This window comes from Ips typographus, linkage group LG16, assembly GCF_016097725.1.
Source record: "Ips typographus isolate SLU linkage group LG16, UJ_Ityp_2.0, whole genome shotgun sequence".
NCBI classification, from domain to species: Eukaryota; Metazoa; Arthropoda; class Insecta; order Coleoptera; family Curculionidae; genus Ips; species Ips typographus.
The window spans coordinates 2,343,297-2,365,666 of record NC_138437.1 but is presented as its reverse complement, the minus strand read 5'-3'; the positions used below and the strand labels follow the sequence as shown (position 1 = coordinate 2,365,666).

General features: G+C 31.8%; 1 protein-coding gene across 2 annotated transcripts in view; it reads left to right on the top strand.

The window, feature by feature from the left end:
• LOC145738597 (muscle calcium channel subunit alpha-1-like) overlaps nt 1-22,370 on the top strand; it is a 69,959-nt gene that overhangs the window by 29,388 nt on the left and 18,201 nt on the right. For both annotated transcript variants that reach the window (XM_081993461.1, XM_081993460.1), the window contains exons 2-14: nt 10,650-10,992; nt 15,966-16,071; nt 16,126-16,265; nt 16,339-16,445; nt 16,947-17,099; nt 19,307-19,500; nt 19,561-20,071; nt 20,128-20,201; nt 20,260-20,411; nt 20,465-20,672; nt 21,069-21,189; nt 21,258-21,471; nt 22,232-22,317. In XM_081993461.1, the coding sequence (XP_081849587.1) occupies nt 10,650-10,992; nt 15,966-16,071; nt 16,126-16,265; nt 16,339-16,445; nt 16,947-17,099; nt 19,307-19,500; nt 19,561-20,071; nt 20,128-20,201; nt 20,260-20,411; nt 20,465-20,672; nt 21,069-21,189; nt 21,258-21,471; nt 22,232-22,317 (2,409 nt within the window). The remainder of the gene's footprint in view (nt 1-10,649; nt 10,993-15,965; nt 16,072-16,125; nt 16,266-16,338; nt 16,446-16,946; nt 17,100-19,306; nt 19,501-19,560; nt 20,072-20,127; nt 20,202-20,259; nt 20,412-20,464; nt 20,673-21,068; nt 21,190-21,257; nt 21,472-22,231; nt 22,318-22,370) is intronic.

The following is a 22,370-nucleotide window of genomic DNA, read 5'->3' as shown; positions in this document are numbered from 1 at the left end:
TGCACTTACCAAACTTTAAGATCGGGGTTTAAATTTTGATCCTTTTTAAACTTGCTTTGATTTCATTCTCGAAAACATTTGTTTCTTAAGCTTCTTATTCTTTTCTATCGAAGGAAGGACTCATTATTTTTAAGCCTAAGTTTCAATATACTTTTGTGTCTGTACAAAGTTTTCCTCAATGCTGGAATCGATTTATCAGTGGGGAAAACTCAGTGAGCAGAATAATTTTCTGTTTGGGAACATCAAAAAAATTGACCTTAAATACTATATAACGTACATAATGTACCCTGTGGTTTTGGAACAAAACACGTTTGCTTGTTGTGTCCACACTTTATGGAGCGAAGTTTCCAACCGAGGCGGCACACTTAATCGGATTGTTTATGGTCCTGTTTGAAGGAACTTTGAAACTGAAACCGAGAACTAAACTGAACCGACAGGGTGCATTCATTTAATAATCTTGATCTGACGTATTGCATAGCTCTTTGTTTTGCTATTATGTTTGATTGCTAGTTCAACTAGAATATTCTCTATCGTTTCTGCAGCTGAATTTGAATAATGTCTGACATTGATTGGGGTGAATATTTAACTGACATCCTTTGGTGTTCAGGATTTCACGGACCTATGTCAATCATAAAATTGTATTATCATCTTTGACTTTGTATTTGTTTTCTGTGTGTGAGAAAGAGTGAAAAGTGCTTTATTGTTCAAGAATTGCTATTGACAGGGCAGGTTTGAGAATAAGTCGCCAAGTTAATAAAAACTGTTAAAAAATAAATAATTAAAAACATGATAAAATTACTTCTGATTATTGGTTAACCTCTGGTAGTTCCTGTGGATAACGCATGCGGTCTTCAGGATAAATCGGGAAGGGGTAATTAAAATAATGTTTCTGAGCAAGCTCCCCAAACAGGCAAAACATGTCTTAAATAAGATTCAGCAAGCGAAAAATGCGGAAATCTTCCGCGGAAGAAACCAGTGTGTTTCCCAACTCCATCACATCGAAATCGAGTCTTCGAACAGTTTAAAAGTTCTCTTTATTCCTCAACAAAGAATGGTAATGCCGTCAGCAAACAGTGTGAAAGGATGTTGGTCTGGAAGTTTACAAGCAAGTTAAAAGGTTCATAATGAAATAATAAAAGAAAGAGCTTTTTGATCTACAATTGACACTTGTGGAACATTTCAAGTAACACCCTTCCTAGTCATCCATCCCATGTGATAGGTACTGAATAAATAATACAAAATTGTAAGTTTCTTAGTTACTCTAGGTGTGAATATTTCTCATATTCACGCCGTCATTTTGTAGTATTAAAATTAAAATATACCACTCATTCTGCTATTTACTTCTCGTAAGGTTGGTTAAAAACAATCTTTTAGATAGTTCGCTTCTTTGTAAAAAGGAATTTCTTCTCCATGTACAAGTAGTGGTTTGGGCCATCTTTCTAGTGAATTGAACGACTGCTGTGTTCTTTAAGTTGACTAATTGAATTTTTTCTTTGCGTTAGTTTTCAACAATTCAGTGCTGTCACAATTAAAAGTTAACACCATGTTAGACAATCAACAATCGTTAGATCGTCTGCGTATCCTTTTTCTTAATTAAGTATTATCGTCTTGTTTTTTAGACTTGTTATGGTCCATTTATAGATTGCCGGTGTGCTTCGTCTTCTATCTGCTGAGGCATGGTTAAAAGCCCTATTTACATGATCTAGATAAATGGCTATAGCAGTCTGATGTTTAACTGTTAGATTTCAATGCTAACTGTAGAGTAATGTTAAACTGAAACTATAAACCTAGGCTTTAACTACTCTGTAGATTGTAATGGATGATGTGAATAATGGCGTTCATTTAGAAGGAAGTGTTGTTAGTTATTATATCTATCTGTAAGCCTTTCCAGCGCTTTAGGAACAAAAGAATAAAGGTTTATTAGTCTATTGGCTTTTGGAAGATAATCCCCAAAAGCAAACAATACCTACTTGACCCTTACTTATTGCCACAATTTTGGTACATTTTTCCAAGAGAGATACCACCTGAATATTCTTCACAAGTGAAGTAATGGTTTCTAGGCGTTTCGCAGCAGGATAGGGTAGATTTGAATTTTTGAAATTGGTTGATGGACAGTTTCAACATCACAGACGTTACTACTTCTTGTCTACTTGGTTTTTGCTGTCTTAGCCTAAAAGTCAGGTCAGTTGTATCAGTAGGCTGACCAGTATGTGTCAATATGCTATACGTTGCTGTAAGAAAGTGTCCTATCATGTCCTATCTGTGAAAACTCACGATGTGTAGAAGCAAGTACGTACCCTCAGCTTTCCAAGTTTATTGCTCCAAACTCCAGACTGTGTTCTTGTTCCGTTTCCAAATTTTTGGCTGTTATCCTTGGTAGATGTATACTTCATCTTGGCTGATATCCTCTGTAGACCTTCTTAGAGGATTTCGGGATTCTACCCAGCTTGTTTTACGAGAATTTCTAAATTGTGTATATTTTACCTTTTTCTAACTAAAATACTTTACAACAATATTTAATATCATTATACATAAGTAATAATCTTTTAATCAATATATTTAAATATAGTATTACGTTGTTTTGTTTTATAGTTTCAAGGTTAAATGATATAAATTTGACATTGTGTTAATTGTCATAACAACCAAAAACAAAGTTGCCAAATCAATATTTCTTAAAATAAACCATTCGTGAGTTATGTGACGTAGTTAAGCTATCGGGAGATTTAAAACCAATATAGTGGGTGTTCTTGTCTCAAAATAGTCATACACCTTCGATTATTAATATTATTTCAGAGAATCTATAGAATTATGATTTAATAGAAACATGCCGACTTTATAAAAGTATTTTTGTAGTACCAGAGCATAAAAATAGCCTCTTTAATGTTAGAGTGTGGCCGTAAAAATGGCAAATGGGAATGATGAACTCCATACAGGAAATTTGATTTTTCAGACCGAGGCTTGGGGCCAAACTTTGTAACGTGAAATTGCGAAAAGAATATATAATATATCAATCTCTTTGACGTTTTACAGTTTTGTTCCGCTATAATGATAATCCTTATGTGTGTGTAATTGATTACAGGGTTAGGCCCTTTCTTCTTGATTAGATCAGTTAATTGTATAAAGCTGAACCGTATTATTTTCTTTGTTGATTGTATACATTTAGCTAATTAAATCGAACAATTAATTTAGTTTCTTAAAGTGATTTTGGATAGCATTTTCTTTTCTTTATCTCATTTTGTTTGTAAATGCAGTGTTGCTTTCAGTAACGTTTGTAACTGTGTTACTGTTTTGACATTTGTTAAAAGGATTAGTTTCAAACATTTTGCTAATGACGTGAAAGAAATGGAACAAACGACACTACAGTTATCATAATAATTTAAATTTATATGAATTTAAACAAAGCTTTTCGAAAACTTTTATTCATTCTAAATATGTAGTATTATGACAGGTTTTCTAAGATAAAGTTACTCTAAGCGTAGTAGTCGACCGATTATTTCGAGAGAAGTAATAAATTTACGCCATTGCCATCTATCGTAATTCTCACTCTGTTTTTCGGCACTATTGTCAGTTGCACCTCGTTTTCAATGAATTTAGAGTCAAATCGATCATCATCATCGACAACAGAAATCGATATGTGTGCTTCATTTAATCTTATCCAGAAGGAGGCTTCTACCATTTGATGGCTAACGATGAATTATTAATATATAAACACTACTTTTACTGCTATAATAAATAATAGGAAGTTGAAGATGATTATAGAGGCTTTAATTTAATTCGCACACTTGCTTCAGTTTGACCCACCCTGTATTTTCTTATGGTTTTCTAAATCTCTGTAAGTAACCCCGAATTTGCACATTAAGAACATTTCTAATTTAGCCATTATAGTTTATTACCTACTTATATTTTTCAGTTATTTGTTATGTGTAATAAAAAGATTACATTACATAATTAAATGGAAATTTTGCACCATCCTGTATTTTCATAATATTATTTTTCAGTTTATTATTCTGCGTGTTAAAAAACTGGACATTCAGTATACTACAGAAAAAACGAAACTTTTTAAAATTTGATGTATGTAAAACTGAAATTCTCCTAAAAGTCATTAGCATTTTAACAAGGTTTTCTGTTATAATTAACCTTGATTCTATACGACTTGTTTACATAAACTTGTGATCTGTTTAGTTAATACTAAAACTAGAGAAAACTTAGTAGCGTAGACTCTATGTAGTGCAAAGAACTGCAATTAAACATACTTTTTCGTGTTACAATTCAATTTTTACTTACCAAAATCAATATATCTAAGGTCGAAATTGGCATGAAGCTCAAGCGTTTAAATGGGATTTGGTGCTATAATTAAGATTAATGAAAGACAATTTTGGTTAAAATGTACGTTTTTTATTGCAAAGCATCAAACCAACTGTTGTGTTAATGGAATAAGCCATTACAGTTAAGATAGATTAGAGATGATTTTGATCCTTATTTACTTATCTATTTATATTTATGTAGTAGATGCAAACCACTGTATATTTAAAAAAAACACTAATTAAATTAATTTTGCAAAACGTTTCCAGTGTTGCTGCATTTTACCAATTTTCCATAATTTTATTATAATTATTATCGTTTAGCGTGTGCCTTACCAAGTAGCTTGGGAAAAACCACGCCTCTACACTGTTGTCAAATTATGATTTTGGTAATGCCTGACCTAACCAAATAATTCTGCGAAATGCAGTGGTATTATCCTTTTTTCACTTGTTCCTTTTTTACAAGCACTTGACATTGTTGTCAAATTAATTTTTTTCAGAAATTATTATAAAAATGTGTGTGTACGTATGTAAACAGCTCTCAGTCTAAAATTACCTCAAGATCAAAACTGAACTTTGTACTACAAAAAACTGGATATTTTAAATTGAGATATATATTTCCGGTTACAGTGTTGTCCAATTGTAATGATTGCTGATATTTAATCTATCACAATTTTTTGTTCCAATAGGTTTTAGAGCAAAATTTAAAAATATAGACGCCACTGGAAATTTGAATAATATCTTTTTGTGCCCTACTCTCGGTGAATCAAATAACTATTTTATTTTGATTGGATTTTAATCCTCTAATGGAATTTTTCCTTGTTCCATTTATTTATATATCGAATACATGTTTACACTAGTTGCTATGTTTGCTCTGACATCCGGAAAATAAACAGATTTAATCGAAATTAGAATTTCCAGTTAATATCCGCTAAATGTATTGACCAATCGTTAAAAGCCGGCGACAAATCGCAAAAATTGCTGCCATGGTATCGATACACTAAATGTTTGAGAATTTAATTCCAAATTGAAAACAAAGTCATAAATGTCGAACAGAATGGAATTGACCTGAGATACCATGGTAATTCGGTCAGTCAACTTATTTCTAAGTATTTTTATGTTGATTGTTGTCACTATTCCGGTGTATTATTTATAGAACAAAACAGGAAAATATTTTGTCATTCGGAATTGTCCCGGGATGTAAATTTATATTTGGCTCCAGTTTGATATTGTGCATAGTTTCTGATTTATGGTCAATTTTATAGGGCAAACTCTAATTGCGTTATTGTGACATGTTCATTATGAAACGGCAAAACAAAATTTCGGTTCTGATAATTTTTTTTTGGCCTGCAATTATGGAGAAACCTAATTAGGGTCACTGTGAATACAATGTGAAACAATTTTGGCACGCTCACTGTATTTGATTTCTAGTGCGTGAAAAAATGTACAATTTTGTTCATTAGTTCAATTTGATTACAATATTAAGTAAAACTGTTATTATATGTATATATAATTTTGTTTAACAATTAATTAAAATTATGAGGAGTAATAATATTTAAAATTATTATAATATATTAATGCTGAAAACGCTTAAGAGCGTTATTAATAATGTAATTGCATTTTAAGAGCAGCAAGAATAACAGGGTTTTATCTGATATTAAAATATAATTATCGTATAATACAAATTTTGTAAAATAAATTGGCTACTTGTTTCGGTTGTTGCAAAAACAAACGAAATTTGCTATTTAATTTTTAAATAAATAATTTAACTGGTGACAGGTTTCGTCACCTTTAGCATCATCGTGGTTTGGAATATTACTTGGAGGAATGGGGCTATTTCCAAAAAAAAAATATTTGTTTAATTCCATCATGGCAAAATGTCATATACAGGTGGTTCCGTAATTATGTTTACATGTTTCATAATTTTTTAACTATTTTTTGAGAAATATTGTGAAAACTCTCTGCAAATCTTAAAACACGTGGTATCGTCTTTTGGGGATCATGCAGTAAGGCTGAGAGGGTATTTATTATACAAAGAAAAAACAAGAATAATATATAAAATGTGTTTTAAAAAAAACATAATGTAATATTGTTATTAATTTTTATTATTGCATTAAAATAATTAATGCGCTATTCCAAACATTTTAAATTCGAACTTTTGCATTCACAAATCATATTATATACATGTGAAATAATAGTTTTTTCCAATAGTTGAACATGATGTGCAAGTCTTTGTTCAGTTCAAAGAAGTGAAGAATAACAGATTTTTTAATTATTTATATGGATATCAATTGACTACTATCAATGATTTTATACAAAATATTAACAGAAATATGTATAAATCAACACGGATGAAAAAATTACTCTAAAATTACAAAGAATAATTGGTAATGTTTTCCTTGTCTGACCATGATTTGACTTCTTAAAAATATTTTTCCAGTATCAGTATATGCATTAGTGACAAATTCTAAATCATCTAAATTAAAAATTCTTGATGCATTATCTAATAAGTCTTCAGCATTTTCACTAACATTATTAAAAGTTGGTTAGGTGTGTTATCTGCATTTATGATTTCTTTAACATAGAAGTTAAATGAGAGTCCCTTTTTTGTGCACATCAGAATCTATCTTTCTAATAGGTTTTTTCTGTTCTTGTTAGATGGGCACATTTTCTTTTCACAGAGGATTTTCATTTCAACTGACTCGTAAGGTTGCATGATGAAGGAATATTGCGTGCTCTTGTCTGTTGTAAAGATCGTGTTGTAACATTTTCTTGAGTTTGTGAAAAGTTATTATTTGTTTTTTAACGCATAAAATTTTATCTGTTGATCACCAACCTAACCAGTGGTTGACTAATAATATCTAATGGTCAATTACTTGATAGGCTAATTAATATCAAGATTTAAATAGAGAATATACAGCCCTCGATATAACCGTATTAATAGACTTTCGATATAAATGGAAGAAAGATGCAAACATTAATTCTTTTTTCGTACGCTTAGTTTAATAGGTGGTTTTTCGAACAAAAAGAACTGTTTAACTAAAAACTGATTATTAAAAGATTTAAAATCATTAATTTCAAAATAACAGAAAAAATGTAGGTATTATGCAACTGTTAATGAGTTCCTAGAAATTAAGACATACAGAATTAACTTCGATATTATGTATTTAATGTAATTGAGTGTATCATGCAGATTATGTTTTAAATAAAATCAAATCATAAAATTTATATTATTAAATTTCTTAAGACTTCAATTTTTAACATTTAACCCAGCTCTTGCAAGTAATTCTGTTAAGTGGTTTGGTTATGTCTTTTGACTAACAGGCTCTACTTAGATTATTCTTGAATACAGAGCATAATTTTAAAGTTTAAAAGCTCAAGGTTAACAGGCTGATAATCATTAATAAAAGAAGAACCGTGTACGTGTACCTAAATCTATCTAATACAATATAGGTAAACTTATCTATATCGATAAATAATGGGACCGCGCACTATAAGAGGATCATTAATTAAAGTATATTAAATGCGATAACGATAATTTGGTTAATAATCAAAAAGAGGGGCTGAAAGTTATATGAGGTAATATTTGTTTGCATATCCGGTATTTTTACCCACATTTCCTCAATTTTATATAAATTGAAGAAAGAATCACTTACTCTTGGGAGTCTTGACTCGACTTTGACGTTATGAGAATATAACTCAATTTGCGGATATCAAGAAGGAAGGAAATGTTTTGATTTAAACTTCGAGAGAAATATAATTCACAATATTGTCAGCGTGTTGTAATTTTGTTTTCTGAACGCGTGTTAAACTCCCCGTACAAAATTCAGATGCTACACGTTTGCTATTTTTAAATCTACAGTAGCTTGGATGTACGCGTACCATCCAATTTACTATAACTTCTTAAAGCTAGCAATTCATTTTCTATTCTTACCTTAACTGTTTTTGATTGCCGTTAAATCATTTAACATAATCCCAAAACATATTGGTTTGGATCGTTAAGACTGAATAACAGTCCGCTAACAAGCTAATTATGATTTATATTCTTTAAAAGGAACCCTAAACCAGAACGAACAATACTAAAAGACCCTCCCTCAAAAGTATTAATTAAGCAAAACCTCCTTTTTATCAAAGAAAGTAAACTCCCTTTCCTAAAAAGTACGATCATGCTTAAAAATGTTTCGGTACATAGAGCCTTATATTTCTTATTTAATTCAGAGAATAAAAAAAAAACACCGAATGCTGGGGAACAGTATTTACAGAGTTTGGATCTTCTTCTTCTTTTTGTATACAGTTGTGAATTATACTGGTCTTCACTATCTGTTCACTTGTATCTATATTGCCAATTATAGAACTGAAAATACGTTTGGAATCTGGTGAATTCTCACCGTATCATATGTTTACTTAATGGGAAAGCTTCGCTTCTTTCCTGCTCAATATAAGATTATATTATAACACTTGGTAGAGAATTATAATTCAATAACTAAGTAACAATTAATTACTGTACAACCCTGAGGAGTTGGTTATTCGACACTCGTTTTCCATATTTTTGCATATAATAGTTACTTCCTTGTTTTTACGTTTTTACTCAATGGATGCACCTGCAATCCTAAGCTTTGCCATCGCCGAATATTCTCTTTTAATTTAATGTTTTAATAATAGGAATTTTTGTTTGTAACAATATAAGCTAAAAAGTACGATCATGTTTAAAATTTTTATTATTATTATATTTAATTGACGGATCTTCTTCTGCTTTTTGTATAGAAATGTGAAGAACTATACCGGTCTTCACTATCTGTTCACTTGTATCAATATTGCCAATTATAGAACTGAAAATACGTTTGGAATCTTATCATATGTTTACTTAATGGGAAAGCTTCGAAATAGCATCGAATATTATGTGCTGTTCCTGGTAAAGGTCAAGATCCTTGTCTAAATACTGTCTGTTATCATGCTTAGAGCCTGGTTCTCCAATGTCCACATGTAAACGTGTAAAACATTTCGCAAGTTGCCTTTAATAATAAACTAGGGGACTTTTTATATGAAACATATTCAGTTGCACTGTGGTGAAGTCCATGCTTTCCATCAACTACACCAAAGCAATTGGAAATGCTGTAGCTTTATAGAACTATTTTTTCTGTATCTTTTGCACGAAAACGTCCATAAGGACATGTATTTGTAATCACTTTGTGTGCTGTTGTAGCCGACTAAAACAACATTCTCACCCTGACCTCGAATACACCCACTCCAACCAAATCAGCAATAAGCAATTTGTTGAACCTGAAATTCAATGTCAAACGTAATTTAACATTGACGAATATGAAAAGTTAATCAAATTTGAAAGCTTTATGTTAAATTATCAACTTCACTGCACCCAGGCTCGAATTGCCGACAGATAGACGTCAGAGTAATTCTGTAGCCAATCCATTGGATTAATCTAACAAATGGAGTTTTGGCAATAAAAATATCAAAAAAGCTTATGTTTCAGACCTCCTTAGAGATGTCTTCGATTTTGTCTAGAAGCAGCCTAAATCTCTGATATCTAATAGACAAAGAGACTACCTATCTGAACTTTAATAATCAGTAAGTAAATTAGTTATTGGTTTCTTAGACCAATGATACAAATAAGTGTAAAACCATAGGTTGCATATATGTAGTGATAAATCAATTTTCACATAGTGGAGCTGTTAAGTAAATGTAACCAAATCTGTATTATAGATTTTGCTCATTTTCATTATAAAGCAGAGTATTCTAATTGCTATAGACTTAGAAAGAATTGATTGTTATGCCCTAAACAGGTATACTTTCTCGACCATTTTTGAGGAATTTGCAAATAACAAATTATATAAACATCCACATTTACATTGTAAAAAAAATTTAGTCCTTCTTATAATGCATTAGCTTAATTGCTTTATGTTTTGAAACTCCATTATACATACCGTTGTAATAATAGTGAACAAAATAAAAAGCCAAATAGTAACACAAATTGTTAATTCATGTCGCGTGAGTGAAAATGTTAGCTGTATCATATCAGTAAATCATATAGTTATACTTTTTGTTTTTTAGCGTCCTTTTGAGGATTTGGGGTATTTTGTAGTTGTAACTGCATTACATTTTCAACTGGTAATAAATAGAGTTTTAACCCTATTTATTTAATAGCCAAGGGTATTCAAGTTCTTTGATAAAAAACACAGTTCAAGAAAGCAAAAAAAATATGTTAAGAAATTTGAGTAAAATAATATTCAGGATGTTCTATTTAATTTAGGTTTTATCTTCTGTTTTTTAAGTACACAATATGACGCCAACTGTAATTCCTTTGTTTGAATGTAATTGACGCTTTTGTTTTAGGGCTGCAGTATGAGCTTCGAGATCCCTCTTCGTGCAACAGTCGTCTGTGGTCGGTTACCGGGTGCAGCGACGGTGCCACGACAGAGGGTTGCGCATGGCCAGTGGCGTCGTCGCTCAATTGCTATAAAGAGATGAGTACGACAGGGGTTGTGGGGCCGGCCCCTGCGGCCAATGCCGTTCAGGGAACCCAGACGCAAGGGCAACAAGCAGCACCGACGCCTGCGCCTAAACGGCCCCCTAGAAGGGTCCAGAAACCGCCACCTGATCGACCTAAACGTGCCCTTTTTTGTCTCACCGTCAAGAATCCCATTAGAAAAATGTGCATTGATGTTGTTGAGTGGAAGTATCCTTTTTTTAGTACTAAAAAAAGTGTTTGATGGAAGTTCCAAAAAAAAAAACTGAAAATACGAATTATTTCATTTAACTGACTGGCATTTTTGGAACTGTTGGAAATACATTTTGCACGTAACATTTTCATACTCTTTTGACAAGGGGTAATTTGTTTTTCCAGGATCTCGTCTCCATGTGGGATAATTATTTCAAAAATCATTCATTTCTATTAAACTAATCAATAAGTAAATTGGAGAATAACTTTTAATTGTAAGTGCGTTTCTACGAACTGCAGAAGTACGAACTAATTACATGACTTCTGAATAACCTTTAAATATATTTTATATTCAGTTTTTGCTGAATTATTTGTTCCAAAGAAAGGGCACCAAAGTTGTTCTTTTGGGTGAGACAAACACCTTATTCATGCTATTATTAAGAAATGAAAATAATGAAATGTCTTGAAATATTTATTAAAGTTTAAAAATAATCACGTTTATTTTATGTTGAGAATGTCAGCGACAAAACAATATATTATTACTTGCACCCTGGCAGTTTTGTGTTTGACAGATGCAAATTAGTTTCATTAATTTTTTCTTCGGTTTGGAAGTAATGCAATTTTTCAATAGATTTGCGTTTTGTTCAATAGGTGGAACTGAATTAAGATTGTTATTGACAGCAAAATGGATGTGTTTTTGATTTAGTTTTTCCTGCTCAATATAAGACTTTATTATAACACTTGGTAGAGAATTATAATTCAATAACTAAGTAACAATTAAAAGGGAAAGACAAAAATAGCTGCTTTATCAATGTCGAAAATAAAATCATTCTGAAATGCATCCGATAAATATTATGCCTTAAATTCAACACAATGGAATAACAGTAAAATAATACTTACATTATTTATCTAAAAGCAGAGGGCAGCTCTATCTGGAAGGTTTGGTAATTTTAATAATTTGGAAATACTTTTTAAATACAATTACTGTACAACCCTGAGGAGTTGGTTCACTGACGAAATCTATTATTCGACACTTGTTTTCCATATTTTTGCATATCAGAGGTAAATAAAGTCACTTCCTTGTTTTTACCTTTTTACTTAATCATGCATGCACCTGCAATGCTGCTTTGCCATCGCCGAATGTTCTCTTTAAATTTAATGTTTTTAATAATAGTAATTTCTGTTTGTGACAATATCATTCGTATGCACTACTGCAGTTTATATAAATTTTATCCAAGTAAATATTTAAGGGAAAAATAATTCCATTCCTTGCCATATGCATCAATCCAGCATGACAAATAAACCTTTGATTGATGACAATGTAGCCATTATATGAGACATTTTTATGTTTTGTTCAGGTATTAATCCTCTTGTGAATGTTTAGTGTCTGTTGGATTTTTAACCACCAAACAAAAAAAGAAAAATGTATTTTTATCTAATATATTGAAAAAAAAATTAAAATTGTCCACAAAATGCGTAATGCGTAAATAACTTTAGTGTTCTTGACAAACGTTTTGCTAACAATGCTTTATCAAGATGACTTTTATATCATTTTCTATCAAAAATGCAAAAATCTGTCCCATATTTAATGTAAAAACTTTACTAAGCCAAAATTTGCCAAGGTGCTTTTATCATAAATAGATAAAGGGATTTCGGATATCAAGTCAAATAGACAAATAATAATAAATCCAACCAATCGAATGCAAATGAATATTTAATTCCCTTTGGATCGATTTCAACTTGAAAAGGGAGCATTGACTTTTCTCCACGTATACCAGAATTGATCACTTCCGTTTTGTGTTCAAAAGTCATTTCCTTTTGTGACACATCAATTGCCCTTATGTTTGAGGAGTCTTCGAAAACCACTTCAGTTTTATTGATATCTGATTTTTTCTCGAGTATTTCATGTTTTATCTTTCACATCGAATAAAGATTATTTTTATTAAACGTGACATGAAGGAGCAGGAAAGATTTTTTTATTTATAAAACTTTTTCTGTAAATAGGGAAGCCTAACCACGATAAATTGCCTCCGGTAATTTTAAATAACTGTTCTGTTACCGAAGTTGGGATCAAAGCGTTCCTATAAACCCCCCTAAATATTTGCGTGCTTTTTGTCGAAATTTCGCAGTTCATTATATGTGCACAATACAAATAGCCCACAAAATTGGTGTTTATAACGTTAAACAAGAGAAAATTTAGATTTATTTATTATATTTAAGCGTTAAATCATTGATTTGTATCAAATTTAGTTTCTGAACGGTTTAAGGGGGTTGAAGTTTCAAATGAAAATTTAACGCAGCTCTTTTCCCCCAGCGTATACTAAATTAAATTAATTTCCGAATTTCTCCTGGTAAATACTTGATTTGTCCGGAATAATCAAACAGGGTTTTGAGCAAAACGCGTCGAATAATTTTATTTTGCAACTCGAGCGGTCTGAATAAGTTTTTGAATTATACACTTTTATTACTCAATCAAATTGCAAATGAGCAGCCCATCAGCATAAAACGACTGGATTTTATATTATCAACCTAAAATATTCCATGTAGATTTCAAACACCCGCAGGTTTATAGGACAAGATTGACACAACTAGACAAAGCTTGGATATGCTCGTTTATATAGTTTAACCAAGTCTAAATGGACTTTATTCAGAATTGAGGATTATGCGGATAACGTTTTATTTCTTTAGACATCGTTTTAAAACATTCGAACGTGTAGAACCAGGGGCTTATGAATATGGAATAGTTTTAAAGTGATGGTTATTAACACTAAGAAGTTTTCTTAAAAAATGTACGTAAAGCCTAAAAAGCCAAGGTTTTAAATACAGACTCACTAGAAAATGTTAGTCAAAAATGTTATGGTAAACAAAAGAAGAGTTTTGGAACAAGAAATTTTAGGGTTTAGGTGTTATGCCTAATAGCAAAACTAAGTATAAATTCTGGCTACGTACAGTCTTAATACCCTCATTATTGCTTCTACAAAAACCTTCCTGTAGATCGACAATCTTTCAATAAAACGTGTTTCGTAGAACACAGAAACTGTTGTATTTGTATATTTTTTAGAAGTACTTGTTTAGAAGTAAAAGTAATTTTCAAGAAAGAAATAAAACATTACAAATTAAAACATAAGTAGGTACTCATGTACCCTACATATTTTTTGCCTAAAAATAACTATTATTAGTTGGTTTACATTATATAGGGTGTTTCTGCCTTGTTAAAGTGGCCACACTATAACCGTGTATAGAATTCAAAAACTTATGTTTTCAAAAGACTAAGTATGTTTTTAAATGGACATGTCACAATTTTTTATTATTAAACTAAGAAAGTGGTATATCCGGCACCTAGATAGATGAATATCTAAGAAACCGTACGGTTTTAGTACAGCATATCAGTATACAGCAGATCTTCACAAGTAGAATCAAACGACTCTAAAATATTGGTGTTGCATTGCAAGTAATTTGTGGTTTTAAACGCAATGCCTACACTTACAGTAACATTTTCTATGAAAGGTAACGACAAATTTGACTGTAAATATCGCAGAAAGTGAGCATTTCTGGTATAGCCCATAGTAGGTCATTAGGTAGGCCTTGACAAGCAGAGTCGACCCTATATTATACAGAGTGCCACCTTTAAAATAATGGAAAACTTGTTTGATCAAACTTGCTGTTTTGTCTGCTGCCAACACTTAAAAACAAAAAAACTCACTTTTTTGTTTTTGGTACATTTATAGAAGGTTTAAATATTTCACTTTTTCCAGGTTTCAAAAAACTTTAATTATACCAAAACGACAAATATCATTATGGTTTAAATTTTCTTGAGATAAGCTATCTTAATGGATTTTGCCATAAGAACGTAGACTAATTTGAAGCAAAAAGTTACCAAAATGACATCTTATTTGTTACTAAACAAATTAAGAAACTACGCAGTTTTTCAAAGAGGATTTTAATATTTTTTACACCTCTGCAGACTGTTGTACGTCAACTTTAGATAGTTTAAGTATATAATTTCCTCCAGGTCCCAAAAAGCTTTAATTATAGCAAAAACAACAAGTTTTATTATGGTTCAAATATGCTTGAAATTTAATGGCTTTTGCCATAAGAACTGAGAACCGTTTTGACGCAAAAATGGACCCAAATGACATATTCTTTGTTGTAAATAAATGCATTTTTTCAAAGTTTCAGGTTTTTGACAGTAAAAGCCACCATTAGAAGGTGCAAGTTTTAATCATGTTGATGAGTAAACATAGATAAAATAAAAGTGTTCAATTACTTTGATTTAAAATGTTTGGTGTAAAACCCGTTTTAGAAACTATATCTGATTCGATGTGAGAATATAACATAACATGAAAGAAAATGAGTAACTTGAAACAAATTTTTCAAAGGCAAAGATATTGTCATAAAAAGTTGCTGTATTTTTACAGGCGACGTTGCAAATTATGGTACCAAAACTAAAAATGAATAGCATAAATGACTAGCAAAGTAGCTTTCAAATTGCAACATCGCAAACTTTGACCATAAAACTAGAATGTTGTCAACTCTGGTAGCAAAACTAGAAACTGCACTGCAAAACGGACTTTGGCAGTACTTCACCGAATTAAAGACAAAATCTCAAATCTCAATTAGATAAAATCCCTTTACATTGCAAACAGGTAATTAATATATGGTAAAATGAGTTAGCTGCCATAAAACGAAAAGTAAATTAAAACTTTGACGTATAATAGAGCATTCTATGTTTAACCGTATTATATCTGCTCTATCAGATTAATGTGCTTTAATAATCTAATAAAGTCGAAGTTATATACAATTATCGAATTTCCATTATGTTGGAACCGATTTATGTCACTCCGTTACAACAAACAAGCTCTCGGAAAATTACTCTTAAGTAAAACTTTTATTCCCTGCGAGTTCATTAATTATTTAATGCTCAAATATTCTCGACTGAGTTTAATTTGTAGGAATGGTGTCTTACGGAATTTTCCTTAATTTAGCTGTAGACCTTTTGAATGGCTGATTTTGATGACGATTTTTGCAAATTGTGTTGCTTTAGCTATATACACCCCCTTTCCTAATGGAGATTCCAACATTACCAATGCGTATTTGGTGAGTTAGAATTTTTTTTTATTAAATTTATTTTAAAGATGTATTTGTTTTCAGGAAAAAATCGAATACATCTTTTTAGTGATTTTTACGGCTGAGTGTATAATGAAAATAATCGCGTATGGTTTCTTAATGCATCCAGGAGCGTATTTGAGAAATGGATGGAATTTGCTAGATTTTACAATCGTAGTTATAGGGTAAGACCCTTACCCTTTTGGGCAATGGCGCAAGATATATCAACCCTTAAAATCCTATATTCTTCATTTCCAGTATGATAAGTACAGCTCTCTCGTTTTTAACAAGAGACAGCTTTGACGTGAAAGCTTTAAGAGCATTCAGAGTGTTGCGTCCCTTAAGACTTGTTTCCGGAGTACCCAGTAAGTATATCTCCTGCACCCTTAATTCGATTTTCCTTAGAATATACGGTATTTAGCGTAATTAATTTTCATGAATGTATAAATTTACTACAATGTCTAGTAAATATAATTTAAGCGACAGGATCATGAACGTTAACTAAATAGCAAAGTCGTTTTATTTGGATTTGCTCGAGAGTAAAACTAAAATATTAATCTAATTTTCGGTGTCTTGTCATCTAAAACTGTTAATGTTATCATCGTGTAAATTAATTACTTAAAATATTGTTTTAAGTGCGAATTTTCTGGTGAAAATAATTATGTGGTTCAGCTGTCTTGTATATTTTTTCACTTTGACCCTAAAGCCAGTCATATACACATAGGTCTAGAAAATATTTTATTGTTAAATCTGTGCCCTGCAGGCTCAAAAAAATTACCTCTTTAGATAAGATGTGTATGGAGGGTTTAAGAATGAAAATATATTGATTATACACATGTGTCGAAAAATAAGTTTTCTTTTGTTAGGTCTTCAAGTTGTATTGAATTCAATTCTTCGTGCCATGGTGCCTTTGCTACACATCGCTCTGTTGGTATTGTTCGTAATTATTATTTACGCCATCATAGGACTGGAGCTATTCTCAGGGCAGTTGCATAAAACTTGCATACACAAAAACACAAGTAAGTATGAAAACTGTATGCTATTAGAGTGTTCGGAGTGACAGTACTGTCATTAAGTTGCAATACCTTTAGTACAATTTAAGTTCCAAATTTGGATATCGTTAATTCTATAGTCAGGATGTTTGAGGAGTGAATATGTAAAAGCTGCGATATTACCATTATGGAAAAGTTAATTCACACTTTCTCCCAAAAAACTATTTCAGTGTTTGTCATCGCTTAATAAATTATACCAAAATTCCCATATTCTGACAGTACCACCAACGTCGGACGGAATCACTAGAGTTATAAAAATCTTTATTATATTTATTTAGCACAGATAATCTGACACTTAAAAATAATTGGTCACGAGTGTTCTTTATTGTTTTCGTTATTTTACTGGTTTTTATTTTAGACTTGTTTTATCGGTTCTAATTGTTTAATTTTGGACGATTTTAGCAGTTTTTAATATACATGGTGTTTCACTTTGCCCACCACAGATCTCTATTCGGTTGTCAATAACTATATGAGTGTCACCCAAGTTTACTTATCTTTATTGTATAAAAAAGTAGACATAGAGAATTCTGTAACATATTTTTTCATATTTTTAAATGAAACACTATAACTCTATATATATCTCAAATATTTTGACTGTATAAGCTTAAAACCCTTTGTAGGTAACGTTTTTATAGACATGGAGAACTACTAAACTATTTGAAATGATATTCGAAAAACTAAGAAATTAAAACTAGTTTCAAACCTTAACAATAAACTTAAAGTAATTTAACACTTCTTCAAGAACATGGAGAAAGTAGAAGAATTGATCTGGAGGTTCTTGAAATGCCTACAATTCTATGAAGAAAGCTTTTCTATAGAATATGGAAGACAATGTGAAAATGTTTTAAACCCTTCCAATCCATACCTGGAAAACCTAGTCAAATTTTTTTGCAGCACCCGAAAGAAAGAAAACTATAGTTACAAAACTTGCCTGAAACTGACCTGAAGAACATTGAAATGCGTAAAACCTTCTTAAGCAGTTTTTTTCAAAAATGCTTATAATTCTGAGGAGGAGACTTTATCATGGCCATGGCAAATATGAGTAACCACACAAATTATAAAAGTTTGGTTAAGCTTCTCTAAATACATGATGCAAAAAGTGAATTAGAATTCATTCTTAAAAACTGACCTGAGGGATGGTAGATGCTAAACCCTCATAAGGAAAGCTTCTGCTAATACCGGATTGGTCAGAAAGGCTAAATTTTGACCTTCCTCCTTCCCTAAGACTTGTGTAAAGCCCTATATAAGTTTTGCCAAAAACTAGAGAAACTAAGTTAGCTAATAAAGTTTTACCTAGAAAACTAGTCCGTAGAGAGAGAACCTAGAAGACCACTATTGTGAACCTTAAAATGATTATAACTTAGAAGGTTTCTCCAAATTTCAAAAGTTTTTAAACCTCGCACTCTGCTTGGAGGACCTTGATTGATTAATGAGTAGTTTTGTGAAGAAGGCTTCTCCAATATTCCAGAGAAAGTAAATTAGCTCGGAAAGAAGAAATTGCTTTTGAGAGCCATGACATAATCTAAAACTACGTATTAACTCGCGAAGTCTTAAAATGAAGAAGGCTTCCTGAATCATGAATAATGTAACTTCAGAAACGCTAAACTTTCAAATTTGCTGTTTAGAACCTTTCGGTGGGCCTGAAGAACTAACTCAAATAGTTTTAAACTTAAAAACGGACCTTTCAAGGACTTTGACAAGATTAAAACTCTGTGAAGAATACTTCTTCAAAGATAAAAGCCATGACTATTTACTCAAAGGTTTTTTAAATGACTTTAAATTCGTATTTTAAATATATCCTGAAATGTACAATCCTTGATGAAAGCGTTTCCAATAACCCAGAGAATGTGAATTAGCTTAGTAACTCTTATTTTGTCAAGAAGGCATCTCCAGTGACATAGAAGATGTGAATTAGCTATGGAAGTTTGAGGATCTTCAAACTGGATCTGGAGTAGGTATATTAAAAGGCTCAGAATTTTCTTAGAACGCATTTATTAAGATCAATACATCATAATTCAGTAATTTGTTATTATGTTAGTATGTACAGAAATGTACAGCTGCAAATAGTTATATAATCAGTTACCTTAAAGATGTCACTCTGAGCATCTAATCCGAATTCTAGTGGCTAATCACTTAAACCCTAAATCCCTTGTTAATTGCAATTTCGTTACTAGGGGAGTATATGGAAGAACCGCATCCTTGTGGGGAAGGTTTCAATTGTACGAGCGAAATTGGTTTCGATTATGTTTGCGAGGGCGATTACGAAGGCCCTAATTCGGGCATAACAAATTTCGATAATTTTGGTTTAGCCATGTTAACTGTGTTCCAATGTATTACTCTGGAAGGGTGGACTGATGTTCTTTACAGCGTAAGTTTGTAATATCTTTAAAAATATACACGTAAATTATTTTAAAACAAAACACTGCAGATTCAAGACGCTTTAGGTCGTGAATGGCAATGGTCGTATTTCGTTTCCATGGTAATCTTAGGAGCGTTTTTCGTTATGAATTTAATTCTTGGTGTCCTGAGCGGAGAGTTTTCTAAAGAAAGAGAAAAAGCTAAAGCGCGTGGTGATTTTCATAAATTAAGAGAAAAGCAACAGTTGGAAGAAGATTTGAGGGGATATTTAGACTGGATTACTCAAGCTGAGGATATCGAGCCTGAGGGGGAAGATCAGCAAAATCAAGATCAGAGAAACAACATCGCTAATGAAATGGCATCTACTGATCAGTTGGGGGAAGAGGAGGTTCAACAGGATTCCTGGTTCTCAAAGAAGAAAAAAGGGTTTGACAGGGCTAACAGGAGGATGCGAAGAGCTTGCAGGAAAGCTGTCAAATCGCAAACGTTTTATTGGCTCATTATAGTTTTAGTTTTCTTGAATACCGGAGTTCTAGCTACGGAACATTATGAACAACCTCCTTGGCTAGATGAATTTCAAGGTATGTTTTCTTTAATCTGACTTGAAATTATTTTTATATCAACTTTTTTCTTTCAGAATATACTAATATGTTTTTTATCGCGTTGTTTACGTTAGAAATGTTGTTGAAAATGTACAGTTTGGGTTTTCAGGTAAGTGTCCCTTAACCTTTACCACCACATTGGTTTTCACAAAATTAGTTTTTTGTAGGGTTATTTCGTGTCGTTGTTTAATCGCTTCGACTGTTTCGTTGTCATAGGTAGTATATCCGAAATGGTGTTAACTAATACAAACATCATGCCTCCTTTGGGTATATCTGTGTTACGTTGCGTTAGACTGTTGAGAGTTTTTAAAGTTACTAAGTAAGTTTATAAGACAATAACAATTTACAAATAGTAAAATAAATTTTTTGTAGATACTGGCGGTCACTGTCCAATTTAGTGGCATCGTTGTTGAATTCGATACAATCGATCGCTTCATTGTTGCTGCTACTGTTTTTGTTTATTGTTATTTTTGCCCTGTTGGGAATGCAAGTATTCGGAGGACGCTTCAATAAGAAAACTGAGGAGAAAATCAGATACAATTTCGACAGTTTCTGGCAAAGCTTGCTGACGGTGTTTCAGGTCAGATTTTAATATAATTGCGAACTCAACAATGCCTCTGAAAAATTGCCTGAGAAAATTGGAATTTTAATATTAAGCTCAGATGCTGAATTTAATAACCCAACAAGGAAAAATAATTTAATGACTTTTTTATGAAGTATTTGAAATGCAAAGGAAAACGAGTGCCACAAATTCATGTGCAAATATAGGGATCTCAAAAATGAGTTTTAATCGAGTTTTTCTGAAAAAAGTAAGGTCGAAATTGCCACAAAACCCGCCAGCACCAAAATTTGTCATTCAGCAAAGAAATTTGTCCTTATATGAAAATTAATTCTAGTCGATTTTGCATCTTATTCACATGAAATTGTTTACTTATCAAAAAAACTAGCGGAAAGTCAGTAAAACTTTTGTTTGTAGATATTAACCGGTGAGGATTGGAACATGGTGATGTATGAAGGGATTGAAGCCTATGGAGGCGTACAGGGCTTTGGTGCTTTAGCGTGTATATACTATATTATACTTTTCATCTGTGGTAACTGTATCCTTTTTTACTGTTTCCCAATATACTACCACAGTATCGAAATTTTCCTTATACTAAAAGCGCAGATATCCTTCTTAATGTGTTCTTGGCTATTGCCGTGGACAATTTAGCCGATGCAGAGTCACTGACTGCAATAGAAAAGGAAGAGGAGGAGAAAGCAGAACAAGAGGGTAAAAGATCGAAAAGCCCCACTCCTAATCAGGAAGAAGAGGTTGAAGAAGAAGAGGAAGAAGAGCACAGCATAGATGAAGACATGGAAGATGGACAATATTCTGATAGGTAGGTACAATATTTTAAAATTAAATGACAAAATGTCCATTTTTTCTGATTTTATACACTCTGTAGAAGCAAGAGAAGATTCAAATTGTCATGAAATAAATGAGTTTCTGAAATTACCGTTTAAATTCGATTATACACAAAAATTAACCTTATGTTTTGAGAGAACTATGCAGGTAAGGTCGCATTGGGCATGAGACAAACTGGTATCTTTATGGAATTTGCCATAATAATTTAACTTAGCGTCAAACAAAATTTGGTCTTATTAACTTCATGTTAATAAGAACCCATTTAAAAAATAAATTCAATAAATTAGTACTCTAAATAAAATTACCTTTTAAATTCGTCTTATTAAGAACTATTTAGACGTGCAAAAAATCGGTTTTCTAGTTAAAAAAGCGTTTTTGAATTAACTATTACGTCTTGGTATGTAATATCATATACTTTTTTTTTATTTGAGATGATAAAACTGTAATTTGATATGTATTATAAAAAAATAGTTTATATAGGACAAACATAGCTTAAAATATGTCTTTCTAATCATACCCAAAGCTTGATCATAAATATTGGCACACCCTGTATACCCAATCCATTTAAAAATATCTTTTCCTAAGATGTACCTTCAGAGATCTAGATTTCTTTGCTCATGAGTTACTAGTTGCTATCAATCAGTTTCTCAGATTTCTACAGGGTGTTCGATAAACTACAAAAATAAATGTTCATGCCAACTAATTATCTATGATAATTTAAACTGGAATTCTAGGTCGGGACATGAAGAAGAAGAAGAAGAAGAAGCGGAAACAAAACTTGACTTGGAACAGGACGATGAGGATGGGGAACAAAACGAAGGTAATGTCAAAGGAGGTTTGTTTTATTATTTTATTTTCGAGACAGGGGATGAA